Here is a 19546-nt window from a genome sequence, read left to right on the forward strand (position 1 = left end):
AGTCTGTGGTCTCGGAGAGAGTCCTGTAACTCTGTCTGCAAAATACAGTATATAATGACCAATGTTGCCCAATTGATTACCCTGGCATTTCTCCTGCGGCGTTGCTATCAGTGTGTGAAGAGTGGGAGAAGAGGGTTGCATTGACAATCCTCTTAATATCACCAACCATTCCCATTTTATTCCGGTGTATCCATATAAATGGCCCACCCTGTATAGTGACTGCAGCTGTTTACCTAAAAATGCAGCCAAAGCGGTTTTTTAAAAAACATTTCAAACAGAAAAATTTACACAACATTTACAGAACAATCAGCTGTTCTGCATCAAATCTGATGCCACACAAATTATTTGTGCCACTCCAAAAAACAATTTCTGTCCACTATGAGATAAAGGAGAACAACAGCCTGATGCAGGCCTGACAACAGGAGATGTATCACTGCTGTAACACCTGTAACATTCAGCAGTCGCCTCATTGTTCTGACACACACAACAAAACTATTGACTACACTACACACTAACGACACAAGATTTGCGCTAAACGTCGCAAATGTCTCACATCTCAAAACACCGCCGTCACTCCTAAAACGTCCCGCTTTCTAAACAACTAAATGCCATGTTTTGATTGGTCGACATGGTATATTTTTACACCAATAGGAAAAGGTGGGGTTTTTGTTTTTGCTCACAGGCGGGGAGTGCTTTTGAGCGTTTTCCTTATAAAACACAGTTTTTACTGTTTCTTCCCGCAGTAAATATAAACGTTGGAAAAAAAAACCCATTGCATATATATATATATATATATATATATTTTATCATAACACAATTTAAAAACTGGTGTAAAATCCACATTTTTTCCGTCAATTGTTCCGTCTGTCCTGCTCACATCTCCAATGGTTGTACATGTTGTCATTAACGTGGCTTCACTCCACATCAGCCACATAAGGACGCTGTCATAGCCTGTCAACAACGTTGATTAGCTGCGTATATACGAATGTGAATCGCATCATTGGCTGGACTATGGGATAAGGCGGCATCGTTCTAAACACATACAGGAGCAGCCAGTCACTTACTGACTAACACTGCAAAACAGAATTGTTAACGTTTTAATTTTAATTTCAATTCAGGTTAGATTTTTTTTTTGTGCGCAGCACAGATTTTCTGTGCGCAGAGACCGTGCCAGCAGTGCGCAATTGCACATGCGCGCAGCTTAGAGGGAACATTGGAGCTGAGTAAAATGTGAGTATAAATTAAATGGAGAAGTTTTGCTCACTCCCAATTTTGTCTTTTGGTTTCATTAAAGTAATGTAAATAGTAATTCCTCCTTTGATCTGAGCAATGCAGCTCTGCAGAATAAACTCCCCACAGAACCTGAGTTATTTCAGGCTGAGTCCATCCTGCATCCTTAAGCCCTCACAGGGCATCCTGCCAGTCTGATTTGCCTCTCTGACCTGCTCGGGACTCTCCGGGTGAGACTGTGCACGTGTGCATCCATGTGTTTCCATTCAAACAATCGTGTGCATATTCACGATTCTTGAATGTGAGTGTGTTAAGTAGATAGAACCTAAATAATCTGCTTCCTGTTTCATGTGTGTGAAACACATGTCAGCTCAGTGGACCGCTGCTCCTCCACACTGAAAGGAGTCGGCTGAGGTGGTTCAGGCATCTGATTAGGAGGCCTCCAGAATGCCGAGGTGTTCCCTGCATGTTCTATCACGAGGAGGTCCTAGGGTAGATCCAGGACACCCTGGAGCAGTTACACATTTTTGTGTGGCTACATCTGGTATACTCCTGGGCACTACTGGCAGAGAGCCAACAAGCACTTTTTGTACCGTTTGGTGTTTTTTTCCTCTCATGCACAAAATATCCAGATTCTTTTTAGGCAATGCATCTTTTTATCATGAAATAACAACTACATTTTGGCTTTATCACTTTTTGATCCTGATCAAAGAGTCACCAGACTGAATGTCTAACTGGGCCTTCACTAAGGTGGGTGCCAGATAAACAGTCTATGCTTAACCTCGGGAGTGGTAGCATAGTGAGACATTTACATTTGGAGCTGATATGTCGAGGAGGAAACTGACGACAGTGACCTCACTCGTACCGTGTTTACCTGCGTGAGCGTGTCTGCTGTAAGCCCGTATCAGTCTGAGTTTGATGTCTGCTGTGTGGCTGCTCTAACAGGATTATCCTGCTCCCAACATTCTGTCTATTCTTACACCGCTTGTCTACTTAAACCTCTTATCCGTTGTGCGAGGAGCTGTGCGATTACGGCGTTCACAGGCTAACAAGTTCATTTCATCATCGCCTATAAACAGACCCTTTAGTTGCCTTGATTCGATTTATCAGTCATTATCTCTGCACTGCTGTAAGCATCCCTGTAATCTCTGCTCCTCCAGGTTCTCACACTCCTGAGTTCCCTCAGTGTTTTGTTAATAACAACTGTGCATTTTAATAAAGATCTGCATCGAGCACTAAAGGCATGGCACACACAATACCTGCATCAGGGGTGGGGAACTCCAGCCCTCGAGGGCCGGTGTCCTGCAGGTTTTAGATCTCACCCTGGGTCAGCACACCTGAATCAAATGACTAGTTCATTACCAGGCCTCTGGAGAACTTCAAGACATGTTGGTGAGTTAATTTAGCCATTTAAATCAGCTGTGTTGGATCAAGGACACAACTAAAACCGGTCCTTGAGGCCTGGAGTTGCCCACCCCTGCTCTACATGTCACTCCTATGTAGTGTAATAAGAGGGAAACAGGCCTTCTTGGTGTTTGTGCTGATGTTGGGGCTTTAGCCTATCCTGTGCACTGGAGAAGACAGAAAATGTTTGATTATTTCAGTTCAGGCCATCTATGCTGTCCTTCTCTTTCATGTTTCTGCAGCAACTTTTGTCTAACTTTTCAATCAACTAGTATTGTACCTACACAAATGCAGTACTAGATCTGAGGCTACAAGTCTTGTCTTTTGGAGGACTGCACACAAGAACATCTGCATTGGTTGTGTATTCACAGACCATTGTAATGAGTGTTGCTTCGATTTACGTGTGTTGTTTGTGCCGATAGCCCATCACATCATGTTATGGGAATATACTGAGAGAGTGAGGTTGTTTCATTTGACATCAAAGTGAAGTTGATCATGACAGTGATTGTTTACCCTGTTGTGTGTGAATGAATATCAGTCACTAACATGGAACTTGGTTCATGCTATTTGCTAATCAGAGCTTTGTCAGCGTCATTAACAGTATAATAGATGGACATTGCCACAATGACATCACCGAGGTTTGCGAAATCCCATTATATCCCTGAGATGATGTTTTTGGCTGACCACTTTATCAGTTAGTGAGTTAGTTCAACTCATCAGCCAATGAGCTGGATCATCCTCCTTTCAGTATTTTTATTTTCCCGCTGACTTCTAGATAACCAGAAGTGTTTCTGCAAGTAAACTGGCTTTACTTTTCAGACCTGGGATGTACGTCCATCTCTCTGCTGTATATTATCAGCTTGCCTTGTGATTCGTTGGCTACTATGACTGCAGCACCGGCAAACATATTTGCTCTCCCATACATTAGACAGGCCCATCTCAAACTTTTAAAGTAACACATACACTCCTGTGAAAAGTACACCCCAGCGATTCAGCAGCTTGTAGAGGCGCCTTTAACAGCAATAACTTGAAGGAATCATTTCCGTTTCAGTTTGTGAGTCTCTCACGTCGTTGTGGAGGATTTTTTTTTCTTCTTTACAGCGTTGCTTCGGTTCATTGAAGTTTACATGCATGCATTTAAGGTCTTTCTTTACTTTTTCAGCCATTCTGTTGTAGATTGGCTGTTGTGCCTGGGATCATTGTACTGTTGTATGATTCAGTTTCAGCCAACTTTTAGCTGCCAGACAGATGGGCTCATATTTGGCTCTAGAATACTTTGGTATGCTGAGAAGTTCATGGCTGAATAAACAATTACAAGGTGCCCGCGGCCTGTGGCAGACTGCTGTGTAAACACATAGTGAGTGAAGAAGAAATACTTAGTAGGGCTGTGCAATATGACCAAAATCTCATATCCCGATATTAAATCATCTATCGTCCGATATCGATATAAATCACAAAAATGTAACATTTTCTTTAAATTCTGTGAATCTCGGGCAGCTCAACTTGCGTGAAGTGTTTCCAGCTGCGCGTCATGTAGCTGGAGTTGAGCGTTTTAACAGATGCATGAAACAATACATTTTTAGACATAAGTTGTAACAGCCGCCGTTTTCTTTGTGAGTATTTATTACACGGCGTGCTGCAGTTTGCCTGTTCTAAAGTTTCAGTCTAAGGTTTATTTTTTAGCACCTGACGGCTCTTTTTTGCTTCTCATCCGTAAATACTCTGCATCTTTCACGTGATTCAGTTTATTTTGAAAGGTCTCAACAGGATCTTGAACTTTATTGTGAAAGGTTTGTGTGAAAAATAAAGAAGCAGATACGCGGTGGTTTTACCGTTGTTGTTGCTAACAACAACGCATAAACACAGACGCTTGTCCGTTCATAGTGTGGTTATATTAAATATAAGAGAAAGAGAGAACTTTAAGAAATTAATATAGCCACTGCAGTGACCATCAAAACGATGGAAAAAATGTTGCAGTAAACAGTTTATTTTGCGACACCACGAAACAAACGATAGCGTAAAATGAAACGATAGATGTTTTTATATCGTCAGCCGATATATATCATTATATCGAACAGCCCTAATTAGGGATGGGTATCGTTTAGGTTTTATACCGGTGCCAAATCGGTACTTTTGAAACGGTGCCGGTGCTTAAACGGTGCTCGAACCGGTGCTTAAAGAATGGAGAACACAAACTTTGTCCAAAAACCTCTCATGTTCAGCTGTTTGTTTGTTTTTTTTGTAAAAAGAAAACAATGTTAGCCTTTTCTGCAGCTATGGGGCATATATGGTATCACTCTTGGCTGGAAGCAGTGCTTAAACAATGGAAAAAAAACAAACTTTGTCCAAAACCTCTCATGTTCAGCTGTTTCCCACTTTTTCTTTGGTCATTTTAGCCTTTTTGGCCAGGGTGAAGGGAGTATCTGCCATCAAACAAGAAGACAGCCGCATGTAGCTATGATGATGTTTGCTAGTTCACCTTACATGCATTAATGTAATAACGTGGTTAGCCTACTCAACATAAATTACACTCGAACAACATTAAGCGACTCACGCAGAGAAGAACAGCTGCTGCTGCATCAATATCCTCATCATTTCTGCTACACTGGCAGGGCTAGGGGCCAGGACTCTATTCTTCGGGTTTTTGGGGGATGTTGCGATAACTGGCAACCCACCCAACGTGCACAGTGTGAGGTCTCGCAGCAAGCTATCAAATACGGCGCATTTCTCGGCTTTAAAAAAAAAACGCTATGCGTCACCAGGTGTTTCATCGGATTCGAGGTGTTACCTCCTTTGACAGTATCACAGTATCAGCTTAAAGCACTTGTTGCTGCTGAGTTTGCATATTTTGCTGTGAAGTACAACCAGACTTTTGACCGCTTCGCCTTGGACATTTTTAATCTGTAGCTCTGCTCTAACTGAACGTACGTACCTGGCCCCGCCTACTATCCTGTTTGGATCTCAGATACTATCAGCAGACAAGAATGTGTACTATAAATAAATTACGACTCGCTGGAGGCTCCAGTTCTGCTCCAAATATGAGTTACAATGTTAGCGCATTCAGATGTATTTCTCTGCAGTTCTGTTTGTACAGGGGAACAAACAGTAAATCAGACAGATGCTGTTCTTATACATTTTAATCACGTTTCAAGACAGTTTAGAATTTGTTTTAGCTTTATTTAGTACAAAAAGAATGTGTTCAAGTGAGGAAGAGTGATATAATAATATTTAACACTTAAATAAGGCATAAAATAAATAGCACTAATATTATTTTCCTATTTTTCATCCATATCGTCTATTTGGATATTCTGGGCAATATGTTTGTTTTCTTCTTTCTACTTCATCCTTGTTTTCTCTGTTGTTTTTATGTGTTCATCATTGCTGGCAAGAAAATAAAATTTTCTCCTCTTTCCTCAGAATCGGCTCCCAAGGCCTTTGGTATCCCGCTCTCCCAGGTCATCGCCAACGACCGGGCCTACAAGCGGCAGCAGGATGCTCTGAAGGAGAGCAGGCGCGACTGCCTCGACCTGGAGGCGAGCGTCCTGCGATTCAGGGCGGAGAAGCGTCAGTTCTTCAATGGGAGCAGACCTCTGGTCAGCTCCTCGTCCATCACAGGAGGAGGTCCGGGCTCGCCGTCTGCTAACTCTGTGGCACCGGCGCCAATTTCTGACCCTCAGAACAAACCGCTGTCACCCACGTTTCTGGATAACACCGGACGAGGACAGAGAAGGGTAAGATTTCTTTGAGTGACAACACACGCACAAAAACAGTGGACATGTGTTTCTTTCTGCCAGATTTAGTCTCATTCACCGTGAGGATTACATGTATGTGCTGTACTCAAGGCCTCCACACTAATCTCTGAGTGCATTTCTAGCTTTTTTTAAATATTTCCACAGCAGTACGTTTGTAGTAAAAGTGGTGTGTGCACCTACATTTCTGTGTGTTTGTGTGTGTGTGTGAACCCGTCTCTGCTAGAGGCCATTACACTCTGTAATTTCTTTTCATGCTGATCTGGAACCAGTGGTTATGTAAAGCTTGTAATGAGTATGATTACAGCCATATAACTGTAATTGAACCTGAACCAGCTATCGAGTGCAGGCGATAAGAGTCGGTCATTGAGGTAAACAGCAGACACAGCGCTGCCTCAGTGGTAACATTTGATAGAAATGAGACTTTAATGTGATTCTGATGATTATCTTCATTACTCGTTATGAAACATGCATTTTTTTGTGTTAAATTGTTCTTTTAATATTACTCTTTATAGTTATATTCTTGGTCTACCAGGTGTTTTTTTTAAGGTGCTATATAAATAAACAATGATGATGATGATGATAAATGGTTATTTATTGCTAATCTGGGAATGGATTGTATTGTAACATAAAAAAAAACAATTTCTGTATAAAACGTTTTGAATAATTTCTGTGAAAATCTGCCTCCAGTCATCACAGGCTGCATCTTCAGGTCAGATATATTAGTGATCAGTGGGAGCAGGCACTAAATCTACTAACACAGTGTTTGTCACCAGGAAAGGCCTTGGTATGGAAATCTCTCTGCAGCGAAGCAAGCTGCTGATTTCCTTCTTATTGCCTGTTTTTGAGTGGCTTTTGATACAGCTTTTGGAGCAACTGTAGGCATATAGAACAGCTACATACATCCCTACATACAAGTGCATTTTACAGGCAAAGAACAAGTAACAGGCAACTCTGAGCCTTGTAATCTTGCATAAATGTGCCACTTTATGCCATACCATAAATACTAAGAATGCTTTTTTTGTTAAGGATATTGATTTTCCAATAAGATTACTGGTGGAATGGAAATGTCTATAGCATTGCAGGTCTTTGTTTAAGGAAATAAACATGTGGAGATCTTGAATCATGAATATATTATCATGAATAATAAAGCAGCGGGAGCTCACTGGTGTTGTCACCAGTGCAAGAGAACCTGCTGTAAGGACACCTTGAAATATTATTTGATTTTGTACTGGAGCAACGATGACAGCATTAGACAGTGTTATGATGGATGATAGACGGGGATGGTCTCTCTCACATAAGTATTACAGCTGTGCAAAACACCGAGCTGCACATGAAGTGGATAACTATCCTGGATTTCAAACAGAATGACATGGCATAGCAGGTCATTTGCAGACTTTCGCTAATATTCAAAATGTGTTTCTGATGAAGGTTAAGATTAGAAAGAAGCAAATCATTAGATCAACAAAGGTCAGCTTAAGTAATATTTAAGAGTTTCTAAATGCATGAAGTCTTCTGGATGATCCTGATTTGCAGAAAGTAGGAAAAAGTGGGCCTGTTGTGGAGGGCCGCACCAATAAGTAGGACTGGATAATTTGTTTTATCAAAGGATGAGAAGCTGGGACTGTTGTGAAGGGCTACATCAATGTGAAAAGGTGGGCACTTAATATTTCTAAGGGGCCACATGAATAATGGGGATTGTTGTTGAGGGCTGGAGCAATAAGCAGGGCTGGGCAATTAATATTTCCAAGGACTGATAGTTAGGAGGACAGGGGGACTGTTGTGGAGAGCCACACCAATTAACTTATAAAGGCCCTCCACAACAGATCCAATTTCTCAGGTGGCTCCTGCCCACCTGCTCAGGATATGTGGTTGTCTGCCCTCATTATCAGCTGTGGCTTGTCAGTTTCCACCTGTCACAAATTGTCAGTCAGAGTATTCGATGTGTATGAACATAGTGAATATAAAGGTAACACATTACTTTTTTATGAAGTTATGATGCTAATGTGTTGGTCACCCAAAATCCCATAGAACACCTGGATTTGCCCCAGAGCGCACCATTTGGGAAACACTGGCTGAGACCCCCGAAATGAAGAAAATTAGGAGTGGAAGTTGAAACAGTGCATATCAGATTGTATTGCACAGTTGATTACATAAATAATGAATAAAAAGCATGGAAATGATGGCATAAACTAGTGTAAGTTTGCAAATAACGGTGGCTTTTCACTGATTTTTGCATAAATAAGGCCAAACTGCACATTTATTGTAGAAAACACAAATGAGTCATGTTCAGATGGAGGAAACATCTTCTCATTTCTGCAGTATGTTGCTGGACTGAGCTGTGAGGAATTTCTTGATGTTCCTCCAGAAACTATTTGCAGGCCATAGACATGTGATTTATATTTCTGTGGTATTCGGCTCCTCTGACATTTACTGCATGGTAACATCAAGACAAGCGATAGGAGCTGACTCTTCTCCTCTGCTGGCCTCTTCTCCTGCCATCCATCTTCGAATGTACTTTCCATTTTCTGTCGTCAGCGTCCCTTTGTCTTTCTCACATCTCATTTTCCTCTCTCGAGCCTGCGTTGTCATCTGTTGTGAGCTTTTTTCCATCCCATTATCACCTCATACATATTTGCCTCAGCTTTCAGCGTCTCTTGCTTTTTTTCACTGCCTTTCCTCGTTGTTTTCTGTGCTGGAGCATTTGACCTCACACGCTACTTTGTAAAACTGGAGTTTAGTAATTAATTATGGATTTTCCTACATATCTGGACCTTGTTCTGTTAACAGTGGTACAAATGACTATGTGAGATGAAAGTCATAGCTAATAGTGACAAATCGACAAAGAAATACCACCGATCGTAACATTTTCGCTCATTTTTAGTGACCTAACAACACTCACTCACACCACTTTCAATTGCAGCACACGGTCGTTTTAATGGAAAAAGCCCTAGCTAACCCACAAAGAGCTACATAGCTTATCACCAAACAGCACTCAGTCAAACTTCACAACCAGCTAGAGAACATGATGAGATATTTAAGCGCTATAAAGGAAGTTTAGGGACCGGTGGAGACCAAAAACTGAGCTAAAAAGAGAATAACTATTGTACTTTTTTTTTTAAATTATGAACATATTATAGGCATATATAAACATTTTTTGCTCCACAGGGTGGTCTATCAGTGGACTCGATCTCTGACCTTGTAGAGAGTCAGTCTCGCCTGCTTGAAGCGCTGCAGCTTTCCCACCCGGCTGAACTGGAATTGATCAAGTCTCCGGGTGGCAGCTCGTCGGAGGGGAGGACCCAAACCAAGCTCAGCCTCAACCCCATCTACAGACAGGTGCCTCGGGTGCTGGAGAGGTGCTGCAGTCACATCGAGACCTATGGTGAGGCTTTAAGTCCCCCAAATTTTCAGCCTTTCAGTGTTGTTTATTTGAGTCCATCCATATGTAAATTTTTAAAAGATGGTGTGTGGTAACATTTTGTATTCCAGGTCTTCAGACTGTGGGTATCTTCCGAGTCGGCAGCTCCAAGAAGAGAGTGAGACAGGTTAGGATAATTATTCCAATTAATTTAATTAAAATAATAAATTAATTTAAATAATTTTTATTTTCCACTAATAATATACCATTAATATTCTGAGATTTTGTTGTTGTTTATTTGGGGTCCAACACCTCCTGATGTGCTGATAACTGAGGAAAAAAGCTGGAAAAAATATACAGAAACTCGTTCATTCACATTTTCCCTGAAAAAAAAAAAAACGTGGATTATTGCCAGCAGTAGAGGAGTGGTGTAGGTCTGCATGTCCCCTGATTCACCATCGTGTGTTTCCTGTCGGTCTAAGCTGGATGCACGAATATAAAAATAATCTTTGAGCGAAAAGCTGATGATGTGTGAGATCCTGTTTTTGAGAAATGTGTCCATCGGGGAACCGTGGCCCCGTCGTGACCCGAACATGAGTTTGAAGGCACTGTCGTTGTTGTTTTTAAACACTAATATGTGTTTGCGTGCGCGCTCCTCAGCTACGGGAGGACTTTGACGTGGGCGTTGACGTCCAGCTGGATGAGGAGCACAGCGTCCACGATGTGGCAGCACTGCTCAAAGAGTTTCTGAGGGACATGCCGGATCCTCTGCTGCCCAGAGAGCTCTACCCTGCCTTCCTGCATGCCAATTGTATGCATGCACCCCCCAATACACACATACAGACACACACAAAAACACACACCGGCTTTAATGATTGAGTTCAGTTTTTGTCTCAGTATAATTAGTGATGTGATGGGTAACTAACTTCCTGCTCCTCTTCCTCCTCTCTGGGCCTCCTGCAGTTCTGAGAGGAGCAGACCAGCTGCAGTACCTCCAGCACCTCCTCTACCTGCTGCCTCCCTGTAACTGCGACACACTGCTGCGCCTCCTCACCTTGTTACACACCGTGCAGAGCTTCGCACAGGACAGCATAAGAACCAACGACGAGGAGGTGGGACCAATGACTGATAAAGTCTTCCTCAGCCTTTGGAAGCTCTCGTAGTAGTGGCATCGAGGTCGAAGCCACACAAACACAAAATGAAAGCATTCGCCCTGAAGGGCAGTGTCAGTCCTTCAAGCACATAAATATAATATCATTTCCTAATCGAATTCCATCCATTTCCAGTAAAAAACACTCGTAACAGAGCAAAGAAACAAAGGAAGTTGGCACCACAGTGCAGTAACTGTTCCCACGTTCAAAGACAGAAGGTGGTCGTTGGGGGTTCTTGGTTGTGGAGGAACTCATTGTATATTAGACCGTGTCATTAACCTTCTTATTTTACCGCCATGTTAACATTCAGATTTTATGCTTGTGATTTATTCTTTGGAGGAAAGCTGATTTTAATTTCTAAACTACTGAAATTTCTTGTGTGTTTCATAAATATTATGCACATAAATGTTGTTATTATTATTGGTAGCACTTTATGATATTGCCACACTATTAAACATTATTAAGGTATTAGCAAGTGCTTACTTCATCATTTACATAGCATTACTCCTCCCACATATGCTATTTATAAATTAAGATATTTTATCGTGATTATGATTATGTGTATTACTGGCAGTGATGAAGTAACAGTCATAGCTGTACATGGTGTAACAGTAACAGATTGATACACATATCTGTATTTATAAATGACATCTTAAAGTCTAATCATGTACAGTGAATTAAGCACTTGCTAATACTTTACTAATGCTTACCAGTGTGGCATTATTATAAAGTATTACCTTAATATTATGAGTAGTAGTAGTCGTAGTATTTTCCACTGCCTAAAGGTATCGTTTAGATGTGGGCGGGGTCTCAGAGTCTAATCTTCCACAGTTGCACGGTTCCTCACAAACAATTGCTAAATTTGAAGGCTAGCTGTGTTGTTTCTGGCTGTCACAGAACCACATTTTCTCCATAATATTATTAAAGAAAAATCATGTTAATGATTTTGTTGGCTGTCCAGGACATAAAATTAGTGGAGAGAGAGTCAGAACTCTGCCAGAATAATTCCTCAGCTTCTTTTTTGGTTGGCAGATGTTATTAATGTTGTCTTAGTGGTCGTCCTGAGGGTTAGGGTCTTGGCTGATAGCACATTACAAATGCAAACATTTCTGACTAACTGGCCTTTGTGAACACAGCGTTTTTAAGGTAAGTCCCTCAGTAAGTTGCACCTCTACCAGATGCTTTTGGGAGCTGTCGACAAGCAAGATGAAATGCAGAAAAAGCATGTTTAGTCAGGAAAACTGTCCATTTTGTCCGTTTTGCTCTTGTGAAATACTGGAGAAAAATACATTGCATGAATGTTCTGGTGTTGCTTCATTGCTGTCCTGACATTTATGCTGCAGCTGCTTGTTGGTTCTCAGTAATGTAAAAAGAAATCCAACAGGATCCCGTTTCGCAAACTTAATTTACCACAGCATATTCCATCTGCACTTTGACCTCCATCACCGGCTCCTCTTCCTCTGCTCTCCAGATCCCCGGAAACAAGATGACGGCCGCTAACCTGGCCGTGATCTTCGGGCCGAACCTGCTTCAGAAGGAGCGTGGGGGAGACGTGAGCCCGCAGGTGATGGGCATCGAGGACAGCACGGCGATCATCAGCGTCACACTGATGCTCATACAGAACCACAGGAGACTCTTCACGGTACTAGAAACTCACAGCGCTCTTTCAGTCATTTGTGGAAGTGATTCAGAAATCTTTTATTATGTTACGCTCATTTCCAACTTGGGGTGTTTATTCTTGGACTCTACTAGAGCAGCTTTGCAAAGTTCACAATAATCCTTATTTATCTTATACCTGACCTCCCCTTTCTCTAAGTTCACTTTCTTCTGATTGGCTGCCCCTCAGGGCAGAGGAGGCTCTCTCATTAACACTATGTTAATCTGAAATGAGAGCTTATACTTAGTGCTCGTGGTTTCAAAGTGTCAGACTAAATATTCATGCCCTGGCGACCCTGGCCACCCTTATTATCGTCCAAGTTTGTCCAGGATCGACTGACTCTGTCCGTTTCCCCCAGTGTGACTCCCCCTCACCAGACAGCTGTGATGTTCCATCGGTCCTGGAGATGCTAATTATTTTCAGCGATGCTTGAATCTGATGTGTGTTCCCGCAGGTCTCTGCAGAGCTGCAGCAGGAGGTCCTGATGAGTCTGATCCAGACCGACCCGGACATCATCGACTACCTGCTGCGTAGGAAACTCAGGTAACCGTGACAGTCAGTGGATCAGCCGTCATCAGATCTGGTGTCGGTTATGTTCGTCTGCACTAAGAAAGCTTCAGTTTAACGTGCGTGTTTCTGCTCTGTCACAGCGGCAGTCACCTGACGGTGGAGAGCGGCAGCGAGTCCACGGGTCGCAGGGACACGGGGGCGTCTCTGGACTCAGTGGGAGCCTCCAGCGGCAGCCTGTCCCCACTGGAGCCCCCGTCACCGCTTTTCCCCCCGGATGGGAGCGGCGGTGATGGCAGCCTGACCAGCGAGGTCTTCCTGAACGTCCTCAAACTGAACCAGAACAGGAAGCGGCAGGACACCAGATACGGTACTATGGTCTGCTTGAGTTTTTGTGAATGTGAGGCTCTGAAGACCTGAAGGAATTTCTCATTTAAAGTTGTTTCTTTCAAAAAAAAAAATCAACATTTAAAACATTTCGATTAATGACAGGAGCAGGAACGATACCACAACGCAAGGTTTTGAGGTTTTCATCTGTGATCCTTGGTTAGTTTAGCATCTGCTTACTTGTCTTTTCAAGCAGTTGTTGATTTTTAGGTAAATTTCCTGCCTGAGACAGGAGTCTTTAGAAAACCCTGAAACAGTGCTCTGCAGTTTCACCACCATGTGTTAAAACATCTCTGAAGGCAGTGTAATGTAACACAGACCACACTCTGGCTGCTGGAGGTTGTGGACGTTTGTGGGAACGATAAGTGGGCCAACAGCACCCCCTAGTGGCGGTGGGCGATGCTGACACAGAAGTTGTTTTTAACCTGTTCTATCTTAAATTTGCTTGGCAATCTGAAACATGTAAGAAATCCGGAAGGAAGGGGGCAAATACTTTTCACAGCACTCTATGACTCATGTTACACAACTTTAAGATAATAAATAGTTTTTGTCTTTCAAGTTCTGAAACCGTGTCCTGTTCTCTGCAGGTGAGGTCCCTCCTGGTAAATCCATCCGCCACATGCGTCAGTTCCACTCCCACCACAACCTGCTCAGCCTATCCCAGTCCTCCTTCTCTTCCTCGTCCTTGTCCTCCACCCCCAGGCTCAACGCTCAGGACTCGGATGCCCAGGACCGTCGAGGCCCGGGTCTGAGCTCCGCGCTGAGCTTCTCTCTGAGCTCGAGTCTGAGCGGCTCGACCGAGAACAGCATCTGGGTGAGGCAGACGCCGCAGGAGGAGAGCAAGCCGTCGCCGATCACTAATTTCTGGGACTTCTTCACCGGGAAAGGTTCGGGCTCAGAGACGATGGTATGATGAAGGGAGAGGAGAGAAACAACCGGTCAAGTTCCAGATTCACTTAAAGAGACGCTTACTGGTGTAAATAATACAGGTCTCTCCCTGACATTCCCACTTGACCTCATAACCGTCCTGCTGTGGGTTTTCCAAGCTGGAAGTTGGAATTTCCCACATTTTTTGGCCCCTCTTGAACTCAGCATGGGTATGAATGAAAACTAGAAGAAATGAAGGACACAAACTTCTCAGACACAAAAAAACGAAGGAAGAATAAATCAGTGAGATTACCTGAAGGTGGATCCACTAATAAAAACATGTACAGGATGGATTCATATTTTAAACCCTGTTTCTACAACTGCATCTTCTGACACTCAGTGTACAGAAACCATACCAGGCATACTCCGTTTGTTTGTTTTTTCCTGCAACCTGCACTAAGCTGCTTTTGCAAATGTGGTGTAGCTGCTTAACATTCAGTAATGATCTCAAACACCCGCAAAGTGTGTTTCCCCAATGAGCACTGCAGGGCAAAAAGCTCAGTGTGATTGCATCTGCAGTAAATTTGGTTAAAATGTCGATTATTATACCTGAATATGTAATTAGGATGTTTCACATTGAATCTGTGCCCCTGAAAATGGTTAAATAGCTAAAAAATGTACATAAAAAAGGCATTTCGAGAAGGTTTTCACCTATAAATCAGCCCTTAAAGCTGCAGCAGGCGGCTTTTGTTTCTCCCATCAATGGAGACAAAAAAACCCTTACATACGCCTGTTCCCCCTCTGGGTTTTCAGGTTTTAGAAAGTAAAGTGCGGGACTTTGGCCAAACATGAGTGTTTGCAAAACCAAACAACAACAAAAAAACCCTGATCATTGCCATCAAATCGTGCTAGGAGTGGGGTTTTAAGCAGCACACGCAAGCTAAGCACAAATAAATAGAAATAGTGGCATTGGTGTCGCTCACTTACGGTATGTAAGGCTAAGTATAAATTAAGAAGCCTGTGTAGGTTCCCAGTCGTCCAGTTCACGATGGTCCAGTCACCTTCTGTTCAAGCTCTTAAGACTACAAATTAAGATCTATGCCGAAGACTTTAACCTGGGATAGTGGGGTTCAAACCCAATATGAAGCCAAAGCTCAGCACAGGTTTATGTTTTATGCTCTAAGAAGAACTCTGTTGGGTTGGACTTAAAACAAAGAGCCCCTGATTTTGAGAGGACTGTTCTTTATTTCTGCCTACTTCAGCTTTAATGGTAAATGTGTCAGTGTGAGTGGAGTCAGCCAAAGATTGTCTTCTTTAGTTTAAAACAGTAAACTCTGTCTATTATTCTCTGACTTCACATCCATATTTTAATTCTAGATTCTGCTTGAGTAGCTTTACAAATCGTGCAGATCATCTTCTGTCTGAAACAAGTATTTTCAGTCCCCGTCTTGAGAATGTGGCATGACTGTGTCATCCGGACTGTGTCCAATGCACTTGGGATCTGTTTCCTTTGAAATGTTGCTTTAAAGATGAAGACCAGGTCTGCAACCACTCACAGTCAGTTGCCGTCTTCAAAGCAATGTTAGCTCATCTAGGCAGCAATAAGGCGGAGTCAGCCTGCTGTCAGTTTAGGGTTGAGATTTGTGATAAGATGGCAACTAATTATAATAAATCTATGAACATTGCAAACCTGTTGCTGTCTATATAAGCAGAAATTCTAATTGACATTAACTACTTACATTCAGTGTCCAGCCGGAACCTCAAAGATTTAGATTTAAAGCAGAAATTCCTCCACAAATAATGACGTAGTTGTTGCAGGACGGCAATTTAACTGCAACATCACATAGTTGCTCAGCAACCAGGCTTTTATAAAGGAATATAACCAGAATACATACAGCTGGAAACCAGATGGTAATCCATCTGCATTTATAAATAAAACTGCACTTATTTGCAAACCTCTTCCAGTCAGTCAGGAAGGTTGCCTCCAATTTTTTGTGCAGACCTTGAAATCAAATGGGTTTGATTTGAAGTTGAGGATGTTCATTGCCCAACCTCTGGGTGACCATTTGGTTGCTGCAACTTCCTGCAATTGACAGCAAAAAAAAAGATGCAATCGTCTGGCAGCCAGTGAGAGGTTTCCATTCCTGTTAGTATGACTGAACCATAAGGCAGGTGTGCCTGAGGTGAGTATCAACCCTCACTGATGTCATACTGATCCAAGGCTGATTAGCTGGGGTTTTTTCAGGGATTATTTTTACATACTAATTATACATTTGATTCGTTGGCCTTGGTGTCTGAAACGTTGGCTACTTTAACAGTATGACATCTAAAATCTAAGAAGGTTTTCTTTTTTGTATTTTAAAGCAGCTCAGAGGGACTCCTGCTATTATCAGCAGCACATCACACTCACACCAGTTTGGTAATATGGAAGTCAAAAGATTGAAAATGGAGCCAACGCTGGTGGACTGATCAGAAGTTTCTTTTATATAATGAAAGTTTACTTGTAATCACTACAAGTTGTGTTGCCTTTGAGTTGTAAGCAGTTCTTTTCACAGATTGAGTCACTTTAAGTTCCCCACTTGTAAATAGCAATGAAGTCTATCCAGAATTCACCAACTTTTGGTATACTGTATTTTTTGTAAACCAGATTTAACATTACTGTACCTCCATATGTCACATCATATCAGTACAGAGATGTGTTCCCAACCAAGTCCTAACATCTCCTCTTAATACCAACATAATGTGATGCACTGAGCGGCCCAGTAAAAGCTGCTTTTCTTATTTCTTCGATCAGAGAGGAGAAGCAGCCCTTCAAACTTGTCTGTGGAAGCTTGTTTGTGCCACTATAAAAGAAAATGCCATCCATATGTCAATAAAGTATAACCCTCGCTTACCAATAATTGCTATATTGCTAATTGTTACATTTTATTCATTTGTGGAACTTCTTCCTTTAAGGCACCAGGTGTCCATCTCACAATTTTGGGTTATCATCACAAACCCTACCTACTAACTCTATCATCTAAAACAATAGTGTTTTCAGTGTTTCAAGTCATTTACTTGATATCAAGTTTAAAAATGTTGATATATGGTTAACAAAAATGTTTTTGTTGGGGTTTTTTTTTCTGTCACAAACAAGCTTCCATATATGCTACATCTTTCGGACACAAACATTCTGACTTGCATCAAACCCGTGTATAAATGCATCCATGCCTGCTTTAAAGGTTATTATGATGTGTCAAAATTCATTAAACCAACAGGAAAGTACAAAGATCCGTCTTCAGCAAGATTTCACAGGTGTTGTTGCCCTTTTTACCACAAGAGGGCGATATTTGCCAATTCATTGCAAACGTTAACATCGCCAACATACATGGTTTTTCCTACAGTCTGTGCGCACACTCAGTGTACAGACAAACAAAATAGGTTTGGGAATAGTGCCAAACAACTAGCAACTTGTTGTACAAAGATATATATTTTTGTTGTCGTTTTTGTATCCGGTTCTGATTTCTGGACTTGTGCACTCCGTCCTTCACCCTCAGCAGGTGAATGTATCATTTTTTTTTTCTGTCCCTGTAAAAGAAACGAGGCATTTCTTTTTCTGTATTGTTGTAAAATCCATCAGTGTTTGTGTGAACCTGCTGTTTGAGAATGTACCACCTACCTGCAGAGAATTAAATGTCAAACTGCCTCCTGTGTCATTGTTTACTGCTCACGGTGCAGCTAGAGGAGTGGGATAAACGCACTGAGTCAGTGCGCCGCTTCAGCGGCTTCTCGGAGCGACAAGCATGTGCGGTCATGCTTTTGGCATCGGGACAAGCATCTTAAGTGCAATAATGTCAGGAGACAAAAAAGCCTCCAGGGGTGGATGATCTCACACAGAATAGGCAGGCAGAAAGCTTTTCAGCTTCCATTTAAAAACTGGAGAGCTCTCTTCTTTTTTTTAACGAAATGCCTGCAGTCAACCAGTATCCTCAGTTTTATATGTTTGCATAACTTGACTTTCAGCACAAAATATCAGGTTTGTAAACTGCGTCACTGTGGATCCTGGACCATCCAGCTGTCTGCCGATGCTGTGTTAACTTGAAGTAGCGGTTCTCTGCTTTTCTGGCTCACGGCTCCTTAACTTGACGCAAACTTTCAGGAAAACTGAGGTTGCAGAAATTGCTGGTTGTGGCAGCTGAGTGAAGATGAGCTATGGGCTTTAACCCAGAGAGGGAAGCTTAAGTTTTTGTGGGGTTTTTTAAGTTATAAAAGGGGGGGAAGGGTTTAAAATGTGAAATAATTTATATTCACACCGTTTTCAGATGTTTTAGGGTTTCTGCACCTTTTTCTAAAACAGTGTTATACAATACTGACTTTATTGTGCTACGCTGCAAAATAAACCCAATCCCCTCATATTAGGACACTTTTTTTCTTTACATGTACCAGGTCCAACTGTCCAAATAGAGAGAGAGGACAAATATGCCTCTCAAGCAGGCAACAAACAACCTCAAGTCTCAGGAGGTTAATTTTGTACAGCAACAAGTACAAATATTAAACAAACTGCAGTTCAATCAAAATGCGCCTAATATTTTGGCAGGAATGATGACAGTCACGGTAGACTGGCACAAACAACTGATTGCAGGTAAATAGTTGTTTTCTGAGCTTCTACAGCAAAAGCTTTTTTTTTTAAATAAATAGTCCCTTTAACCTTTCAAGCATCTTTTTCTTAAATACTTCAGTGGAATTTATTTATTTTTTAATTTTTCAAGTTTTTCACTGTGCATCCGTTTTTAGTTTTTTTTAAAACCACATCATCAGAATCCTCCATTTATATCGACTTTAAATATGGACAGCGCTTGTAGAGCACTCGAGCAACCTCTCATTTCTGCATTTTTTGCTTCCAAGGAGCCAGACTGTCTTGTAATTTTTTTAAAGTGGTCTTGGGCATCAGTTCGCAGGCTTTCTGAAGGTCTGTTAAGAGTTCTCTTTGGACCTGCTTTGTTACCCATTTCCAGTCCAGTCCTTGTACCTGACCATTTTCAGAGTAATACATTTATTTATCTCTTAAACACTGATCTACGAAGCATGAAAGGTCTCCTAATGGACCACTGCTGTGTCTACTCATTACAGTCAACTTAGCAAAGAGCCATCTTAACCAATTTTAGTTACTCATCCTGAAAAGATCCAACTCATTAGATTACGAGCATCTAGCTGCTACTTACCCTCTTAATTTCTGTTCAACCAGCAAAGATGC

At 41.9% G+C, this 19546-nt stretch overlaps 1 protein-coding gene across 2 annotated transcripts in view; it reads left to right on the forward strand.

Annotated features, from left to right (window-relative positions):
* arhgap36 (Rho GTPase activating protein 36) overlaps window positions 1–17998 on the forward strand; it is a 78985-nt gene extending 60987 nt beyond the window's left edge. For both annotated transcript variants that reach the window (XM_085264034.1, XM_085264043.1), the window contains exons 4-12: window positions 6052–6365; window positions 9552–9768; window positions 9876–9931; window positions 10405–10555; window positions 10708–10856; window positions 12367–12537; window positions 13007–13095; window positions 13203–13429; window positions 14034–17998. In XM_085264034.1, coding sequence (XP_085120160.1) covers window positions 6052–6365; window positions 9552–9768; window positions 9876–9931; window positions 10405–10555; window positions 10708–10856; window positions 12367–12537; window positions 13007–13095; window positions 13203–13429; window positions 14034–14359 — 1700 coding nt within the window. In that variant the 3' untranslated portion in view covers window positions 14360–17998. The remainder of the gene's footprint in view (window positions 1–6051; window positions 6366–9551; window positions 9769–9875; window positions 9932–10404; window positions 10556–10707; window positions 10857–12366; window positions 12538–13006; window positions 13096–13202; window positions 13430–14033) is intronic.
* Window positions 17999–19546: the final 1548 nt, after the last annotated feature.

Source organism: Mchenga conophoros, linkage group LG3, assembly GCF_057382185.1.
Source record: "Mchenga conophoros isolate Kocher_MC1m ecotype Shallow Benthic linkage group LG3, M_conophoros_male_GT1.1, whole genome shotgun sequence".
Taxonomy (NCBI): Eukaryota; Metazoa; Chordata; class Actinopteri; order Cichliformes; family Cichlidae; genus Mchenga; species Mchenga conophoros.